The 14,607-nt window shown below is 35.7% G+C and overlaps 1 protein-coding gene across 3 annotated transcripts in view; it reads left to right on the forward strand.

Annotated features, from left to right (window-relative positions):
• Znf385d (zinc finger protein 385D) overlaps positions 1 to 14,607 on the forward strand; it is a 653,823-nt gene that overhangs the window by 510,877 nt on the left and 128,339 nt on the right. For all 3 annotated transcript variants that reach the window (XM_051206780.1, XM_051206781.1, XM_051206782.1), the window contains exon 3: positions 10,620 to 10,730. In XM_051206780.1, coding sequence (XP_051062737.1) covers positions 10,620 to 10,730 — 111 coding nt within the window. The remainder of the gene's footprint in view (positions 1 to 10,619; positions 10,731 to 14,607) is intronic.

Raw genomic sequence — 14,607 nt, forward strand, 5'->3', positions numbered from 1 at the left:
ATACAATGTTTGGGGACGCAGCTATTGCTTTAAATAGGCACATCTCCTATGTGTATTGGGAAGCAACCTCAGCCTTTGATCTGTGAATGCAGAGATCCCCAATAGCCTTCTTCTTCCAAAGCTACTCAGTTAGGCTCAGTCGGGTTTTGTGAGCTTTTGCTTATCCATGCTGGAATTTTGATTTGTGAGCAGTCAGTTTTCTTCAGGAAATTGCCCTCAGTATGTTGCTCATGTTCTAGTGGATTATTCTTTATCCATGCATATATGGATAGGACAGTGCCAATCAAACTTAATGGATTATTTAAAGAGGGTATGAAGTTGTAGATGTGACAGGGAAGTCCTGAAGTAGTTGAAGTAAAATTCAAAATGATGTGTAGGCAGCCATAGCTGCTGTGAGTGCTGCTATTGTGTCCAGAGGATGCTGTTTTGCAAGCAGTCCTCCTCATCCTCGTACTCTTCAACAATGATCCCCAAGCTCATGGGGAGGGTGTATGATATAGATGTCCCATTTTCCTGAGCATTTCCCTTGTTCTCTACATCATATCCCTTCTTGAACCCATCTCCAGAGAGACACAGAGAACATCTCAACACATTTCTCTGCTACATAGAGAAAAACAAAGTGAACCCTGCTCTCCTAGAGGAGCATATTAAAATAGAACTTTAACCATTTTTGTGGAAAAAGATGAAGTCTAGTGATGATTACATATTAAAATTTTCTAATTTTTAGTGTTGGGATATCTAAATATGTTATCATTTTGTGTAATGATGTCAACTAGCTGGAAAATAAAACCCTCATGATAATAAAAAAAATGAATAGATTTACTTCTGGGTTGATACTTTTTAAATTTTTAATAAAATGTATAATAAATATGTGTATACCTGTGTGTGAATGTATACATGAGTGCAAGCACCTTCAGAGTCTGGGAAAGGGTCTGGAGTTATGTGAACAGCAATATATATATGCTGGAACAGAGCTCTGATCCTCTAGGAGAGCAGGATTCACTTTGTTTTTATCTATGTAGCAGAGAAATGTATTGAGAAAATATGCTGCTATTTCTAGGAAATACCAGATACTTTATGGGCTAAGAAAATGATGACATTAATGCTGTCTGCTGAACCCTCATTCTGGAACTATCTCACAGGAAGCCTTGTCTAGGTTGAGCCCTGAAGTACCAGTTCCATATGAAATCTGACTTCTCTTGGGCTGAATAAACCCCAGTAAAATAAATTAAGATGTTTCATTATCACTTAATTCCTGAATTTCCTGAATCTGTAATATAAGATCTAGAGTTGTAACTGTATGAACTTGCTATTCTAGAATTGTTGTGCTATGCATGCTAAGACTTTATAACAACCATTCTTTTTATTTAACAGGGTTTTAATTAACTAATTTTTATTTATAAAGATTTCATGGTACTGAGAGGTACCTGAGTACAATAACTCAACTATGGTATCTTAAATCTAAGCATACAAAGAAGTCAGTTCAATAGTGAAAAATATTTTAACAAATAAAGTCTTAATGTGGAGGAGACTTACTAGGATGATATCATATATCAATATGGAATAAAAACAAAGTATTTAGATAGTGGGTTTGTTTGTTTCACAGTGAAAACTACTGTTTGAGGAATCAGAGTATCCTCCCTTTTGACAATTACCAAATATTTGTTGTATTGAACCATTCCTCAGCTGAATTCCACTTCAGAATTACACATTTTACTGGGAAGCTATGGTAGATCTTATGACTATTTCAAAGCAAGTTTTACTTTATATAGATGTAATTATCCATAAAGAATTATGTCATTGTTCCTTAGTAGCTTTTGCAGTGTTGAACTGAAGTTAGTTTCTTTAAGAAGTGAGTTCATAGTTGTATCAAGTAGATTTCTTACCTATTGTTATTTTGTAGTCTGCAATCAATTATTCTTGATGGCTCTCCTATTATATTTTATTTAGATGTTAGAATTTTAGCATGGGCATCCCCATGCCACTTCACATTCATTGAAAGAATTAGACCTAGTCAAGAACAACTGAAAATCACCCTAAATAAATTAATTCTTTTGATTTTCTTGCTAACATTTTAAATAGATTTATATTGATCATGGTTTTTTTCTCACACAATATAAGTATAGTTTCTTCTTCCCCTATGTATCCCAGCTACTCCCAACCTCCTCTCCCATAAAATATATTCTATTTTCCTCTCCCTGGAAGATGTGTGTATTCTTCCTGGTCCCTTCCTCTATGCCTAACCTCTCCAGGTCTACTGATTGGAGCTGTATTATCATTTAGAGGCTAATATCCAGATATAATTAAATACACACCAAATTTACCTTTCTGGATGTGCAATACCTCATGCAGAATGATGTTTTTCTAGTCCATCCATTTGTCTGCAAATTTCATGATGTCATTTTTAATAGCTAAATAATACTCCATTGTGTAATATACCATCATTATCCATTCTTCTGTTGAAGGACACATAGGTTGTTTTCAGTTTCTGACTATTATGAATAGAACAGCAATGTACATGGGTCATTATGTCCTGTGGTAGGATGAAGTGTTCTGCACACTGAAGTTATTTCTGGGCACTGAAGTACACATATGTGTATATTTATGTCTTGAAACTTTTAGGCATGAAGAGATCATACAGGTTACTTCCAGATAAGTTTGTAAAAGAGACATCAGGTATTCAAAATTCCTCCAAGGCATTTAACAATGAATTATGATAAAAGTAAATCTGTGAAGAAACAAGAGAAACTGTGTATTTCAAAATGTTTATCACCCAAATTGTATCTATTGAATTAAACAAACAGAAGCAGGAATGTAGCTTAAACCAAGGTCATTGTTTGCTTCTTCTACAGATATCACAACTTTCAGATTGTGAAGTCTTAAAACTACTTAAAGATTTTGTAGGCTGCTCAATAAGAACTCAGTTCAATTTGTTTCTATTCTTGTCTCAGGATATAACACTTTTTTGAACTCTTTCCTTTTTTCTTGATTCTTGGGGCTCACAAAACTTGGTGAGGTGAAAATTGATTATGTTTGTAAGAAGTGCTTTGACTGCCCCACCAGTTTCCAAAGCTTCCTATTTTAGTTATTAGGCAAGAGAAATGATGGTAGTTTACATTTTCCCTTGGATGAAGACATCCTATAGCCAGAGCTAAAGGTGAAGTGTGCTTCTTCTACCTTTTATTTTTCTTTTTAAATGTCCATAGACTTTAATAAAGTGTTGTTTTCTCTAATGAGAAGATCAACACATTTTTGTATTTGCACAACCATTTTTTTTTTCAGTAATCTGTGTGCATTAAGAAATTTGTTTCTTTGCTTCGTAGTGATGGCACACACCTTTAATCCTTGCACTTGGAAGGCAGAGGCAGGTGTATCTCTGTGAATTCAAGACCAGCGTGATCTATAGAGTAAGTTCCAGGATAGCTAAGATTACACAGTGAGACTCTGTCTAGAAAAACAAAAACAAACAAAAAGAAATAAAAGGAAGCAACTATGTTCCCTTATTGTCATCATACTTAATTTTGCTAACCTCCCATGTAAAAAATATATTCTTCATTCAACTTTCATTTTGCAATAAACAGGGAATATTATGTATGTTTTGTTTTGACTAGACATGCATTTATGCTTCCATACTTTGATGCTTAATCAATGTTAACAATTTTATTAGTATTAATTTAACTTTTACATTGTGCTTTCTAAAGTTAATCTATAATCTGAATTATTGTCTTTATTTAGATGTTACAGACATTTCCTCCATATTTTTTTGTTGTTCAGATATTTTGCCAACAAAATAATATAGCAATTAAGATTAAGTGTGTTATGGCAGGCAATGTGGTTGGCTCAGCTAGTCATTGCCACTAAGAATGATTAGCTGAATGTGATCTCTTGGAACTACATAGTAGTAGTTAAGTTCCTCTGATATTCACATCAGGGCCATGGCTCTCTCTTTCTCTCTCTCCCTCTCTCTCTGTCTCTCTCTCTCTCACACACACACACAAATAATTAATTAATAAAATAATGTTATTAAAAATGATAAGGTTCAGAGATGGTTCATTGCTTAAGGAGACTGGCTACTCAGCCTAATAACCTGAGTTCAGTCCTTAGACCCCACATCATGGAAGGATAAACCAACTTCTTCAAGGTATTCTGTGACCCCCACAAGTGTAGTGTGGCATGTTCTACATGTGCAGACATCTACACAAATGATAAACAAGTAAATATTTAAGGAGTTGAAAAAGATTAAAGGTGTTAGAGGTTTTGACTTTAAATCACACATCTAGAGGAGCCTTGCTCCAAGTTCCAACATATTTGGTTACCTAAAAATTCTTCCATGTTTAAAAGGAAGAAAGATGGATATAGACAGAATGTTTGCTGATCTTGCAAAAGATCTGAGTTTGGCTTACATGCCAGGTAGCTCATAATTACCTACAAGTCCAACTTCATTAAATCTAATGTCCTTTCTGGCTTCCATGCAATTAAGAAATAAAATATATCTTTGTAGAGGGGGAGGGGAATAAAGGTGCCACTCTTACCCTGAGGACATCATCCATTGTGATGCATGGGTCCTTATGGACAGTGAACCTCCCACTTAAGTGCTTGACTTTTATTAGCTGCCATTATTTTCTTCTTGTGGTTGAATTCATTCTCTCCCTGATCAGTCTCCATCTGACTTTCCTGCTTTTGGAAGAGAGTGGGTTGCCTATGTCATTGATGAGACATAGTGGCAGAAGCAGCTATGATAATGAGGCTTCTTTCTGTGTGCCTGGACCAGCAATGGGCTCTTTATACACACAGTAGAATCACTTAGATTTAATCTAGCCGCTGTTCACTCCACTAGGAGATCTAGAAGTAGATGTGTAAGAAACATGAGCATAAGAACCGGTGATAATGCCAGGTGTGGTTACAGATGCCTATGACCCCATAAGGCCACTGTGTGGTACTCTAACTATTATCAAGTCAACTATCTGTTACTGCTCATCATGGTTATATTTAGCATTGAATACTGGTAAGAATCTATGTCTATATGTGATGTGCTGACTTCTTATCCATTTTATGTCAGTGCTTTTTCTTTGGGGCACTGAGTGTCTTGCCAATTGAAAAAAGACAACAAATTGTAACCTTACAGCTTTTCTAGGATATCAAACACTGTTGGTCTTAGTAAGTAACCCATACATGGAGATGACCAGTGCAAGGCCATTTAAAATTGAGAAACACCTAAATATCCAACAGTGGATATAGTTTAAATAATGATGTCCCAGACACTTTGGGAAATCATATTCTATTGTATTCTACTAGTGAATAAGAAAATGAAAGTTACACAGTTAAGTTAAAGGAAATGCATCTCTGTTGTAATTTGACTTGCATTTGTCTTCATTTCCTGAGAGGCATATTCTAACACCCTAGAATCCCCAAGGCAATTCTCCATTTTCACAGTGACCTCCTTAAACCAGATTCCAGGATGAAGCCTAGTCACCTGAAAGACTAGCCATGTAAGTCCAGGATTTTCTCTTTGAGTTAAATGAACTTTCCACAGTAGAAGGAGCTTGGTGAAATGACCAGTCTTCTCATCAGGAAACCTTGGTTATATCTCTGGACTGCCAGGCCTGTTTGGATCTCTTGTTGTTGAAAAGGAGGGGCAGTTGCCCTTCTCCCTACTCTGGGGAACAAGGTTCACTGTCTGCATTTGGGATCCCCTCGTCCCTGCACTTAGGCTACTTTATTGGAGCCTAAAATTTTATGGTTCATATCCTTATTTTATTTATCGGTGTTTTTGAGATTCATTCATGTGGACTTTAAATCCAAGCAGAAGCTTTTGAATAACATTCCTGTTACCAGCAGACATATCTTTCCAGCGTTATTGTTATTTTAGCTTGCATGGTTCACTGCTGTTTCAAAATATGAAGTACTGCACTTTCTTGAGATTCATAGTTATTGGTATGTCATGAGAACACAGATTTGTAGATGTTGATGCATGGAAAAATATTTGATTATGGCACCCAAGCATGCCAGAGGGAGCATGGAAGTTTTGTACGTATTAGCTGGCTTTGCTTTTACTAATCCCATGAAATTAGTGACATTAGCAAGGGATATCGACAGTTCTACAGGAAGCTAGGATGAAAATACACTCTTGGACCTGAAGCATGTAAGACGTGTCTCTGAGTATCACCTTTAGAATTGGTGTTGTTCGGGATTGATAGAAATATCACTAGAGGGACAACAAACATTTCTAGATTTCCTGGTATTTATGCTCTTATTCTTTAATTTAAAGTTTTAAAGCCACAACAACAATGGGACAAAGGGAGAGGTGATATCTCAGAGCAGAAATGTAACTGAGGGTCAAGCTTCTTCCATGCTTACTTGAAATGGTTTCATGAGCAGAGAACTAGATATGGGGCTGTAGCCCCTGGGACATACTCATTTATGTATCAGATTAACACAAAGCCCAGAGGGGAAGTAATGAAAACCTAGGCCTCGGATAGAAATACAAAGGGCCTTAAGCCTTAAATGAAGACAAACTTCTCATTTGGCTTTAAATAAGGCCATAGGCTGAGTTTGAAATGTAATTTTAGTCCAGAGATGAGACAAGCATAGCAATAGGTAAGAGTGCCATTCTTCTCTTTCATTTGTGTTTGGGACCAAGTTAAAGAATTTGAAATTCTGCCCTTTCAAATATTCCTACTTAGAAATCAGACAATTGTGCCACCGTTTTCCATGTTGACTTTTGCCATCCTGTCACTTTTTCTCCCGAGTGCCATGTGGTGTCTTTGGTGTGTATCTCAAGACTCCATGTATGAGGGTTCTCTGTATTGTGGTGTTTGTTCTGTGTGTTTTGTTTACATAGGAATCTTAATATTTCACTCACATTTTCACAATAAATTTTCTACTCACACTGCTGTTTGCACTGGAAAATCATGCCAAATTTAAAAGCAAAAGGAGCAAATCTGTGTTTACACTGTTGTAGAATCATTTAAATACACTTATTGTGTCTCTAAGATTTTAATTCCCCATTGTGTACTATCAGTGTCTATGTTGAAAATCTGATTTTTTAAAAAATCACATTGACCAAAGAACCCCTCTTTTTATATGTCCTGCACATACTTGTCCTTTGTGAGCACATATATGTCCTTTGTGCTCCATTGTGTAGAACTCTGATGCTGATATGCACATACTGTAAGATGCAGTTGTTGAACAGATGAGATCCCAAGATTTGTGGGATGAAAATGTATATGACCTTCGTTGCATGCAAATATGGTATATATTTATAAAATTAGGAAAACTATTTAAGTGGCTATGTGAGAGTTCTGGCTTTAGTGTACATTGTGTCATGTGTTAGTTAATATCTGTAGTGGAACTGGTTATTATTCAAATTTTGCTTCATATTAACACATTGTGTGCATTTCTATAGGGAACATTATTATTAATTTTCACTGTTAGAGGTGAAATTTGTCTAGATTCACTATTAGAGGGGAAATTTGTCTAGATTCCTGAAATTGAATGATTTTTGATGATGTCATTATTCTTTGTGACATCCATTTGTAAGATGCAATTCAGTTAAATCCCCCAAGTATATAGGAAAATAAAATAATTGCTGAAGAATATGTTATTTTGCATCTTGAAATCTGATTTTATAGTCACAGTGATCAAAGTATCATTCAATCCAAGCAAAAGAATTTGAGAACATGTCACATTTGCATGCAGTATCTGGATCTGAAACCCTTTACACAAAATCATGATATTCAACCCAGTACATACTGTTTCTCCAGTATTATTGAAAGACCAAAATAATATGCTGCTCACCTTCAGGAGATAAAAACCAGTGGTATGCACTTACAGAGCAAATCTTTGATATAAATATGAAGAATGTTTATAATTTAAAATACCTTTACAGGGAACTATAATAGCCCTTAATTATTAATCATTAAGGCTCAATGGGTGATGGAAAGAACTCACTTTCTGCCTTGAGAGAAATGGGTCTGTTTTGTGCACTGAACATTCATAACAGAACACGGTAGGAACAAGTAGTCTGAATTGGCAGCCTCATTCTACTTTTTACCTGAAGGGTTTATAGGAAATCATTCTGCATGTGTAGTATAGATTGAGGGATGGCATATAAAAAGAGATGAGGCCAACCCCAGGAAGCAGAGTGAGCTGTGTGTAGCATCTAAGGTCTCATACTTGGTTCACTGTTACAGTTTCTGTGGACACAGGGTTAAGTAGGGCTTGAGGGGAGTGATACAAACTTGACTGGGTTTGCAAAACGTAGCAGTATATATGGAGAAGAATTCTACACCAGATCCCTCACCTTTCCCAGGCCCAAGTTGAGGACAGTGCCTACTTTTTTTATTAGTTTTCTGTGCTTACATAAAAGAAATGAGTTAAATTTAAGGAAGACGTAAATTGTCAAGGCAGAAGAATAATGTATAATGTGCTGTAAACCATGCAAATTTGCAAATATATGCCAAGTGCTAAGTGCAAAAATACATTGTGATGTAACCACTTGAAGAAACACTACTCAGTAATGAAAAGGATGAAGCTGTGGTTGAAAGTAATGGCATGACAAGCTGTAAGAACACTGAACACCATGCCTTCATGCTCTGTAATACCATTTATATGAACTGAAGGAAATGGTGAAAATTTGGTGACAGGAATACTTTCTTAGGGTACACAAATGTCTCTATTCTATATGTACCACATAAAATTAAAATGTGGTGACACAAAGTGGACCAGTGGTTTCTGGGCCTCACATTTAACATTGGTGAGTCTTACTATATGCAAATAATACCCAAGAATGCATTAAAAAAAACCCAGCATGGTAAGACTTAGCAGTCAGTGCAATGAGGGGACCTTGTAACTTATTAATACTTGGAAATGAACATAAAAATCACTGGAACAGTGTAGGCTACACCCAAAATCTGAAAAAAAAAAATCTGTCATGTGGCATTTCACTTTGCATCAATATCAACTGGCCTCAAAGCTTCGATCTCCCTTCTTTGGCAATTATAGATGTGCACTCCGTTTCCCATTGAAATTCTCAACTTAAAGAAGTCATGCCCATGAGTTCTTTGGACTGCTGTAATTGTTGAGTAAACGAAGCTGAGGGGCAAGATATTTAATAACCACTGAGTGCCATTTGAAATATACATTTCAAATGCTAGATTAGACAAGAAATTGAAGATTTGCAAATGTCAGAACCCAGAACTGTCTCTTACCTGATCAGTTGACTGGCTCCTACAGTTTAAAGTTGACCAATGTTTTGAGGAGGAAAATTAGTGATTTCTAATATGTAGCAAACTGAAAATTAGGTATCATTCCTTAAACATGTTTTCCACTCTTATTGTATTATATCATTTTCTATCTATATCAAGCCATCATGAAGTTTTGAGTAAAGTTTATGAATATGGGTTAAGAGTTTCTAGATAAATGTAGTGATGCACACTTGTATTCCTAACTGTCATGAAGCTGATCCAAAAAGATTATATGTTTGAAACCAGCCTGAGATACATTAAGTTCAAACTCCACCTGAGTTATATAGTAAGACAAAAAGAAACAATAACAGTAAAGAAGAAAAGAATTCATGATTATGGGAATATTTAATAGACTTTATGAATATATGTATATCTGCATGTGCACATGTATATAACATTGAAAAATTTAAATGACCATGTAGTGATGCCAATAATGTTTAGAGGTTCATGTTAACTTTCTTCTTTCACATACTCTACAAGGTAGCCATCTATACCTATTGGTTTCTTAGTGCACACAGAAAGATGTTAAGTAATTTTTATGAGTCATTATAGTTAAACCTCATACCAACTTTAAAAATTGAACACGTGATCAAAGATTCCATCCGCAGAGCAAAATTTTGATCTGACACTAATTAGTGGGATATTTGCACATGGCCTCAAGGACAATGCTTGGTAAAAGGATATTATTACATTTAATAGAATTGGACAGGGGACATTGAGCTTGGTGTCGCTCACTCTGCTCTGAACTAGGGTGGCCATAACTGAACTTTTGCCTAGACACTTTGACTCTACCAATGTCAGTCCATGGAAGATTGACATGTATCTTATAGATGGTGGTCAAAAATGGACTACCAAGTGAGGTAATGTGTAGTTATTTGTGTACATTCTTGCAAAACTAGATTTGCATGCTGTGCTTTCAGTATGTATATGATACAAAACAGAGACTAAAATTGGATAATGGAACATAATTAATATTCATACTTTACTATGTGGTATGAAGTTCAAGTTTGGGCAATGATATAAACAAATTTTTGTGTTATAATGCCCACACTAGTCAGAATTTGAGTTTTCATAAATCTTTAATTACACATGGATATTATCAAACTGTGACAATTGTTGGTCCTAAATGAGAAAAACACTTAGTGTACAGAAACTAATGGGAACATTTTTCATCTTCTTATCATACCATGCTTTGGGCTTATTGTTATCTATTTCCCAAGAAAGTAGAAATGCCTTTTTTTAGACTAAAATCATTCTTCATAGCATAAACAGTAGACAGGAGCTGTGCGGATTTAATGAAACAATCAACATTCAGTGAAACTGACAACCTTTATTTCTATCTGTTGTGTGTGTGTGTGTTTTCTCTCCTTACAGATGGACCCTATTCAGAAAGCTGTAATAAACCATACATTCGGGGTTCCTCTTCCTCACCGGAGAAAGCAAATCATCTCATGCAACATTTGCCAGTTGAGATTTAATTCAGATGTGAGTGTACCACTTAGTCACTACAAAATGTATTATATGCTTTCAGTTTCCAGGTCTCTTTTATTCCAGCATCTGAGTATGCCCAACTCCAAAGACAGCATGCAAGTCCCTGTGTTCTTTAATTTGGGAGTTTACCGTATTATGTTTAACTATTTACTATAGAAAAGTTGCATTACAGCTAGATATACTTGAAGTTTAATATTTTGGTTTTAGTGTCTTGAGAATACTTAATGGATATCACATGCTTTGTCTTTGGAGATTATCAAATTCAGAGCCAGTGAAGATTTTAATAGATTACATCTCTGAAGTAAGACAGATCATCTCCCAAGACCAACCAAGACTTTGGCTCAACTCTTTTTGCTCACTATTGACAGGCTCCCATTTCCAAATTAGTGCTGTGGGAGGCCTGTGTGTGTGTGTGTGTGTGTGTGTGTGAGTTTGTGTGTGTGTGTGTGTGTGTGTGTGTGTGTGTGTGTGTGTGTGTGTGTATTCGGAAGTACAAATGTCAGGGAACGCCAAAGACCTTAATTTCTAAAACACAAGTTGAATGGAGATTCCATGGGAAACAAGATAGAAGGGGAGTTGGCCAGTGGTTTGAAAATGTTGGAAAGGCTGTTACACTGTTTACAATTTTATGAGTAGGAAGGTAGATTATGGATCCATCCCAAGTGATACCTGTGTTTACTTGTAGCAAATATGAAAATGTTTGTGACTCTCAGTCCCTGAATCTGCTTTGGTGACAAATTGCGCTTAGAATAAAGAATTGTAGATATAGAAGAAACAGGTCTTTCATTCTGAGAGAAAATAGAAAGCCCATGGATTGATTATTCCTAGTAATGAGCCATGCAGTATTTCCAGGGGATGTTCCCAGTTTGGGAGGGCATTTCTTTTTCCCTAGATTGATATCCCAGTCATGGCTAGAAACTAGAAATGTTATTCAATAAACTTTAAGTGACCTATACTTTCACAGATCCCATTATTAACATTAACCTGTAGAAGGTAATACAGGAACTTTTACCGTGTTTCTTTTCTCCAATACAATATTACTTTCTTATTAAAAATACCATAGCCATTTGTTTTGCTAATAGTGTTTCCAGGTGCATAGGGTCCACATGTGTGTTTATCAGGGATAGCTGGCAACTATTCTCACAGTTTTACTGTATGGCCCGTGGTTAAATGAATGTGGACAAGTTTTTTGTGGTATTTGGGATTACAGGTCTGGGTCATCATTAACCACTGCAGGTTCGACCCTATCACTGGACAGTGTGTGTACTAGTTTTTTATTTGCACTGTGACTGGAAAGAACAAAAAACATGCCACCTTGTTTTGGGAGCAAGAAGTGCAGCATAGGCCTCCCTGGATATTATTAGGTAATTAAAAGATTTTGTTGCTACAAGGGACTCTGAAGAACATAGTTCCTTCTGGTTTCCAGTTTGTAGAAGTTTGTGAGTCTCTCCACTTCTCTGGATAACAGAGGGGTTTTCAGGTCTTAACTACATTGCTTTGACTCTTCTACCTCACTCCTGCATAGCAACAGATCATACTGGGCTAACCTCATTATCCAGCATAATTACCTCCCTTTTTTGTTTGTTTGTTTTTCAAGACAGGGTTTCTCTATATTGCTTTGGAACCTGTCCTGAAACTAGCTCTATAGACAAGGCTGGACTTGAACTCAAAGAGATCCGCCTGCCTCTGCCTCCCTACTGCTGAGATTAAAGACTTGTGCCACCAATTCCTGGCTCTAACCCCACTTTTCTGTGTTGTAATCATATGTCGAATTTCAAGAGATGAGATTTTAGCCATCTTTGGGAAGTCACTATCTACCACTGTCTGAGAAGTCTGACCATAGTTCCAGCTGCAAATCATGAACATTAAGTTTATAGCCATGACATTATAAAACACAGAGGAATGAACTATGTGATTTATAAGCTCCTACACATTCCTTGCTCTTACATTTTTCTTTATATTTAATGTTTAATATAAATGCACTATGTAGGATTAATACTTAAATGATTGTTACTATATTTGTTTAGTTATTTACACATGTATGTGCATGAGCATGAGTTTGTCACAACTTGTGTGTGAAGGTCAGAGTCAATCTTTCCTTCCAACATATGTGTCCCAGCAACCAAACTTATGCCCTCAGAGTTAGTGGCAAACCCTGTTACCCTCTAAATAATCTTGCCACCCTAGAGTTACACTTTTTCAACAACAGCTTTATTTACTTTCTAAATATAAACATCTAATGTAGATTTGGAAGAAAGACAAAAATTTCAGTACATTTTGCTAACAAAATATAAATTATTATTGTAGAATTAAAATATAACAATGATCCTCCCTTAGAGATATAGAATTACCCTTGTACCTTTGTGCTTCAATAAGAAATAAGCGTTGGAAAGCAAAGGGATTGTGTGCTTACTGACTTGTATATTATAAAATACTAACTTTGTTAACTATTTAGGTGCTGAAAGACACTATCAATTAGATTTATCAATTTATAACTTTACAATAATGCAATCCATATATAAAGAAATCAACATACATATATGGGATATTGTAATATTTTAATTTCAAGGAAACCCTTCCTAGTCCCCAAACCATGGCCCATTTGTTCTTTCCAGGTAATCTGGATTTTATTTTCTTATTTCTGATTTTAAGCCTGAAATGTACTGGAGCAACATTGTAATTCACTTGTATGCTTGATTGAATTTTCTGTCACCAGGAAAGTGTTTTTGCCACAGGAACCTTTTTACATTTCAAAGCTTCTCCACTTTCCACTGAAAATAATAGCTTATAGTTCTTTTCATCTCTGGATCATGAAAATTCAATTTCATCACACTCTCTAAGCTTTTATTTATTTTTAACCCTTTATATTAAAAATAATGTAGTTTGATGTTATACCTATCTGTTTCTTATATGCTATAATTTCCACACAGGGCCATGCAGATAACTTTTAAAATGGCACAAACTATATTGAATTCAGTTAAATCAAGTTGCCTTTTCTTGAAACAAACTTCTTACTAAAAATATTATAATATTCATATGAATATACTGGATGGAGTTACATAAAAACATCCAATTAAAGGCTTAAAGTTTGTAATATGTTAATTTATTTTATCATCATCTTGAAAAACGTGGCCTGAGAAAGTTAGTATTCATGCTTTTGAGACAACTTAAAACTGGGACAACAGGAATTTAAGATGATTGAGTGAAAGAAAGAGCAAATATTTAATGATTGTGAAACATGAAATAAGATCTCAAGTTACAAACCAAGGAATATAAAATGTGTTTGGAGTCAAACCCATAATAACAGAGTTTTTCGGTATGCTAGAGGCAGAAGAAACTGCTAATTTCTTATGCCAAGTTAACATATACCATCAGAGATTTGTAAGTGGTCAGTTGGCCAAAAGCTGGTATTCCAGTCTCATTTCTGTTGCAGTGATAAAATAGTTTCAAAAAAGCAATTTAGGGGAGACGTAGTTTTAGCTAGCAATTCCAGGTCATAGTCCATCAATGTGGGGAAGCCACACAGCAGTAAGAACCTGACACATCACAGCCATAGGCAAGTGCAGAGACAGAGAGATGCACTCATATCACTTGCTTGTTAGTTCTCTCATTGCATAGGATGCTGCAGACTACCATGGATGAAGCTCTGTATACTTCCTCATAAGCCACACTGTCCCATGGAAGATAGTCTTGAATTTCACTGGATTAATGGTTGGGCTCAAAACTGATGTGGAGAAAATGTGGGCCTTACCCTCAAAGATTCCTAGTTCTTTTTACTCCATCCCAATGACAACTGAAGAATAGACACACTTACAGTTCAAATACAAGTTAAAACTCAAATGCTTGAATTATAACTCAGGACTATCAACCA

This window comes from Phodopus roborovskii, unplaced genomic scaffold (assembly GCF_943737965.1).
Source record: "Phodopus roborovskii unplaced genomic scaffold, PHOROB, whole genome shotgun sequence".
Taxonomy (NCBI): Eukaryota; Metazoa; Chordata; class Mammalia; order Rodentia; family Cricetidae; genus Phodopus; species Phodopus roborovskii.